General features: G+C 42.8%; 1 protein-coding gene across 1 annotated transcript; it reads right to left on the reverse strand.

The window, feature by feature from the left end:
• Positions 1 to 3,886: 3,886 nt before the first annotated feature.
• On the reverse strand, positions 3,887 to 5,741 carry LOC109166181 (peroxidase 6-like). The gene is made up of 2 exons (XM_019315083.1): positions 5,009 to 5,741; positions 3,887 to 4,330 (listed from the first exon to the last, which is right to left on the reverse strand). Exons 1-2 carry the CDS (start codon positions 5,654 to 5,656, stop codon positions 3,971 to 3,973), a joined length of 1,008 nt encoding a protein of 335 aa, XP_019170628.1. The 5' UTR covers positions 5,657 to 5,741; the 3' UTR covers positions 3,887 to 3,970.
• Between the last annotated feature and the right edge of the window lie 224 nt (positions 5,742 to 5,965).

Genomic DNA, 5,965 nt, shown 5'->3' on the forward strand with positions numbered 1-5,965 from the left:
AATCTCACTCCAATCCATGATTACAAGCTTTGTAGAAGAGTTAGAGATGAAATACTAGACTAATCTAAGCTAAGGAAATGAAAGGAAAACGAGTTCTTGCTATCTAGGGTTCTCTCTTCTCTTTTTTCTCCAAAAAAAGAGTTATAACGCAGTCAAAAGAAAACAGAGATGGGCTGCTCGACATTCTGCCAGGATTCGACGCGTCGAGAGTAATTCTCGACGCGTCGAGTGCTGATCTGCATCAGAACTTCGACTTGCAGGCTAATTTTGACCCTTTTTTCTTCAGAATTAGGTTTCGGTGTCTTCATGAAAGTTGTAGATCTTCGAGTCTTCTTTCAAATGGCGCAAGAATCACTTAATTTGGACAATTCTAGGCCGAGATATGATCAAATTACCAAATAGTGGTCAGTTTCGGGTGAAATCTGTAAGTTCGGAACTTCAACTTCAAGGATGATTTTGACCACTGTGGCTTCCTTTTTAGGCTTTGATGTCTGAATATGAGTTGTAGCCCTTTGAGTCTTCTTTGCAATGGGACAAGAATCATGTAATTTGGATGTTTTTAGCTTGAGATATGGTCCAAGAACCATGACGTCGACGTGCAGGTCGGAAATTGCAATTGCATGGTGCTTGCTTCTCTTTTGCTTTGGTTTGCCCACATGACCAAGACCATTGAAAGAACCACCCTAGACTCCTTTGGAAGTGTTGCATCCATCTCCATAGCTTCATATTTGGCTCTCATTGACTCCAAATTCATCCAAAATACCTCAAAAATACACAATTGCCTGCACTCTACAATTTATGCATCAAAAGATATAAACAAAGGAATTAAGGCACTTCTTTGCATAAAATCAAAGTGTTTGTCACTCAAAATATGTCTATACAAGGGGTAAAAATATGGACATAAATGCACTTATCACCTATAACCACCCAGGGTAACAAGGATCTACTTTTCAGAGTGCCAAGCAAATTCCAAGTGTCCTCTCTCATATTTCACTCCGGGATACCATATATACATGTCATACGCCATAGCTTATTAAACAAACTAACCTCCACATCTATATGACTCTGCGAGTAACTTAATAATCTGACCGTATTATTCTTTCTCCACAAAAGCGCCATTCCACCACTCAACCCATCATTATCGACATAAAACAAACCTTCATACCCAAGCGTAACACGGATCCGTTCTGCATGTATCCGTGGCACCTTGGTCTCCATCAAGAACACAAAATCTGGCTTCTTACTGGACACTAGGCCCCACTATCTGTAGAACCGTGCGTGGATTGCCCAAGCCACGACAGTTCCAGCTCAAAGTACTCATGATGATGGGCGGGGCTGGGTACCAGCTCCCGCCATAGACAAGTTTTTTGAACCATCTTGCATTGTGACATCACCCGTATTACCCATATCTTCCAGCCTATCCGCCTGCACCTGCCTTCGACGCTTCGCCGTCACAACCACACACTCCTCCACCACGTTTCCCGCCCCCTCCCCCTTCTCCAATTCCACTGTTGCCGTGACACCCGCCGGCTCCCGAGGCATCACCGGACGCGGACGCCCCCCTACCGGTACGAGCCAGCTATCCCCAACCGCTCTAGGAGCGCTCCGGGATCCACCAGCACGCATATCCGGACCATACGGGTACCGTTCCAGTGGTATTCCTGCCTCCCTTGCATGAATGCAAAACGTGTGTAGGTGTCCCATGAAACCACAAAAATAGCAAAACTTATGTAACCGTTCATACCGGAAAGTGACCCATGCAGTAGTCTTGTCCCGTTTCATTAGCTTCATCCCTCTCCGTAAAGGGCGATCCACCGGTATGGATACCCGTATCCGATGAAAAGTTAGCCACGATGCCCCCTCGTAACGATCATCATGTTTAATAAAAGTACCCATAAAGTTTCCCGCCTGTTCCAAGATAGCCTGCTATGTATATCCCTTGGGCATATCATTTAGCTGTACCCACATATCAATCCTATTCAATTGGACATCCCCCGGCAACACACCATCCTGGACTTCCCGACAAACCAACGCATTATTCTCAAACGCCCAGGGACCACCATTCAAGACATAGTCCATGTCCGTTTTATGAAAGAAAACGAACAGGAACAAACCCTTCTGGATCTCCGTAACCTGCACTCCCCTGACCGGCTGCCACACAGATGCAAGAACCTGCCTCATAAAATCTAGCTTTATCATCTTCTGTGTGAGGAAACGTCCTACCACCTTCCATGTTTCTTCTTCCTCCTCACCCACCTCACTGCCATCGTCTCCGCCCACTGCCGGCATGAAAGCAGCGCCCTCCTCCTCCAACGCCCATTCCTCCCAACGATTTGTGATCGCCGCCACACCAGCCTCAACGTCCGTCGCAACCGCCGGCGCTGGAGGTCGTATGTTGACGTCGCGTTGCCTCTTCATACCCCGGCCCTCATCAGCTGTCAACCCTTGCATGTTCCCGGCCATTCGACCGATGGATCTCCGGCGAAAATTGCGAAAACCTAGAAACCCTAGGATGAAAGCGAAAACCCTAGTCGTCTACTAGAGAGAATTTTTTTAATGATCATGTGGTTTATAGAGTTTAAATAGGGAGAAAAAATAGAGTTTAAATAGTGAGAGAAAACATTCAAAGTTATTAGAAAGAAAATTTGAAATCTTTATGAGGGTTGATTAGTTCTGGATGATAGCCACTACTTTCTTCTTTATTTACTGCAACAATTTAGTAAACAAAGAACAAATGTTTTTTAGCTTTACACGAGGGAACTACTTGCAATTACTATTTTATCCTCGTGTTTCGGACTTGCACCATTTATATATCCTCGTGTTACATTTTTTTTTTTTTTGGAATAAGGTCCAAATTGACCCCTGAACAAAATGTGAAAGTGCAATTTGGTCCCTGAACGTAAAAGAAGTGCAATTATCCCCCTCAACATCTCAAATGTGTGCAATTTGACCTGATAGCAGGTTAACATTCCATCCAACCGGTTATATAATGATGTGTATGCTGACTTGGCATTTTTTTTTTTTAATTTCCTTTTATTTCCTTTTCTTCCATTCACCGTGTATTAAGGCAAAGCTTCAATAGAAATTCCCAAACCACGCATCAAAATTCCCAAACCCGCATCAGAAATTCCATTCATCGTGTACCTGCATCAGAAATTCCATTCACCGCGTACCTGCATCAGAAATTCCCAAACCACGCCCGTGAAAGCTATTAACTTGTTTGTTGTTAATATAACTATGTAAAATTGAATATTTTTTCATGAAATTTATCCTGCTTGTAAATTTGAGAGAAGATATCGATGGTGGAATATTACAACTGTTAGAGTTAGTTGTTTTGTAAAGAAGAAGACAAAAGAAGGAAATAAAAAAAAATGCCAAGTCATCATCCACGTCACACATGCAACCTGCTAGATGGGATGTTAACCTGCTATCAGGTCAAATTGCACATATTTGAGGTGTTGAGGAGGGTAATTGCACTTTTTTTTACGTTCAGGGATCTAATTGCACTTTCACGTTTCGTTCAGGGGCCAATTTGGACCTTATTCTTTTTTTTTTTTTTTTTTTTTTTTTTTAATACAATAAGTTTCGCCCAGCTTAGGTACGAATCTTAAGTCGCAGGAACCCTCCAGGTAAATTACACATGACCCAATAAGTCATGTCAGATTCCATTCGAAAGTGTCTATATATATACTCTATGCATAAAGAGTTTTCATTATCTCTTATCAATTCTTTGATGCATATATTATATTCTTTGTTTAACTAACCAATTAAGCAATAATCTACGAAAGAAACATATACAATTAAGCATAAAGTAATACTCCATCGATCATATATATCGCATGCATATATATACACACAGAATATAATATTAGAACTGAACAAATCGTCACCGTACCATTCCACGAATATATAGAATCTGACCGTCGTCGTATAATATACAAATTAAAATCGTCGCAATAAGTACAAACGCCTAACTGGCCATCGTCGGCTTCGCATTATTGAAAGCGTCGCATCTCTTCCTGATCTCGCCATCTTTTCCGGTCTTCACCTGATAAAGGCTGACCTTCTCTATGGCACGCGCGAACGCGTCGAAGAACGCCGTCTGGTTCTTGGCGTACAGGTCGACGTACGGCTTCGTTCTGGCGTCGGAGATCAGCGCCTGGTCGGAGGCCAACAGCCCCATGCCGTTTTGCAGGTTGATGTAATACATGTTGTCGAATTTCCCCGGCGTCATGACGTCATTGAACGCCGACATCCCCGTTTCTTTCGTGTAATTGGCGCACAGTTTTCGTAGTGCTTGGGCAAAGTTTGGGTTTAGCGTGGGGTCGATCTGTCAAACTCAAAGGTTAATGTTTAGAAATTCTACATTATATTTGAACAAATACCCCAATTTTGGTCTCATAAGTATTAACAAAATCACGATTTTGATCCACATGTTTAATTTCTACCAATTTTCATGCACTACTATTATTTTAGTACCAATTTTTATGTGATTATTATTTTAGTACAAAAAATTATCACACCGGTCACCCCTCCATTTATGACATGTCGAAATCTAAAAATTGTAAAGGTATTTTCGTCTTTTTAACATAAGATTCTAATTTGGACAAGAATAAAAGGATTTAAACCCTAAAATCGATCTCAATTCGCAGTTCTCCTCCTCCTCATCATACATTAATTTGTGGAGGAGAACTACGAATTGGATAGATCTTATGTTTAAATTCATTTATTCACGCTCAAATTGGGATCTTAATTTAAAAATGATGAAAATACCCTTAATAGTTTCATTTTCAGCATGCCTTAAACAAAGGGGTGACCAGCATGATGAATTTGAATTTTGACACTAAAATAATAGTTGTGGATGAAAATTGTTACTAAAACAATAGTCGTGGATGAAAATTGGTAGGAATTAAACATGTGGACTAAAAACTGTTATTTTGTTAATATTTGTGGGACCAAAATTGGTATTTGATCATTATATTTGAAAAATGAATATAATGGTGGATACCTGGGAGGTGGAGTTGAAGTTGAAGATGCGTTTACTGAACTCCGAGCAGTGGGAAAAGCCGATGGTGTGGGCGCCGGAGAGGGTGACGAGTTCTTGGACGGTGAGGTTTTTGGAGGCGAAAATGGCGATGAGTTTGTCAACGGGCATGTAGGGGGTGGCGATGTGGCCTTCCACGTCGGAGGCGCGGGAAACGAGGCCGTCTTTCCGGCCGAGCAGGACTTCGTAGTGGGGCCCGCCGACCATGGTGATAAGGTTGCGCGTGGCCACGGCGAGGATGTCGGCGCAGGAGACGGTGTCGGGGCACGCCAGTTCCAGCGCGGTTTTCAGGCGGACGACGAGGTCGAAGGCGTCGCCGGGGAGGGATTGGTTGATCTCGGCGTCGCGCTCGGTGCTGCCTTGGGCGTTGGAGGCGATGAGGATCGTGGCGTCGCAGCCGCCCACGACGCAGTCGTGGAAGAACACGCGGAGGATTCCGGCGGCGGTGGTCGGGGCGGCCATCTGTTTTTCGACGATGATTTTCTCCATGGTGTCTGAGAATTGTGGGCATGTTTTCTCGTAGTAATCTTTACTTAGATTTGACTCCGTCGTATAAATTAGGGCCAAAAATGGCAGCAGAAAGAGATGGAGACGGTACAGAGAAAACGCCATGGCTGACCTTGAAGAGATGGAGGCGGAAAAGATTATTGATCAGATCAGAGGGAATTGAAGAGGAAATGGAACCCTTTTTCTTGAATTTTGAGTTGGGAAACATGTGGTGGATACAACGTTGTATTGCCATGTTTGTTTTGGATCGGACACAACCCGAGTTTCACTCTTTCCCAACAAAATACTAATTTTATGGTGATTATATTGCTAGCAAGCAAATGAAATATACCCACAATTATATTATTTCTTTATCCAATTAATTTCGCCATGCAAGGAGACTTTGTCCTGAATCAAGGATAAGGGTTGATGAAT

This window comes from Ipomoea nil, unplaced genomic scaffold (genome assembly GCF_001879475.1).
Source record: "Ipomoea nil cultivar Tokyo-kokei standard unplaced genomic scaffold, Asagao_1.1 scaffold3087, whole genome shotgun sequence".
In the NCBI taxonomy this organism is placed as follows: Eukaryota; Viridiplantae; Streptophyta; class Magnoliopsida; order Solanales; family Convolvulaceae; genus Ipomoea; species Ipomoea nil.

Coding starts and splice junctions, on each gene's coding strand:
- LOC109166181 (XM_019315083.1), bottom strand. CDS start 5,656: ATGGCGTTTTCTCTGTACCGTCTCCATCTCTTTCTGCTGCCATTTTTG. Junction 4,331..5,008: donor ACTTCAACTCCACCTCCCAG/GTATCCACCATT, acceptor TGAGTTTGACAG/ATCGACCCCACGCTAAACCC.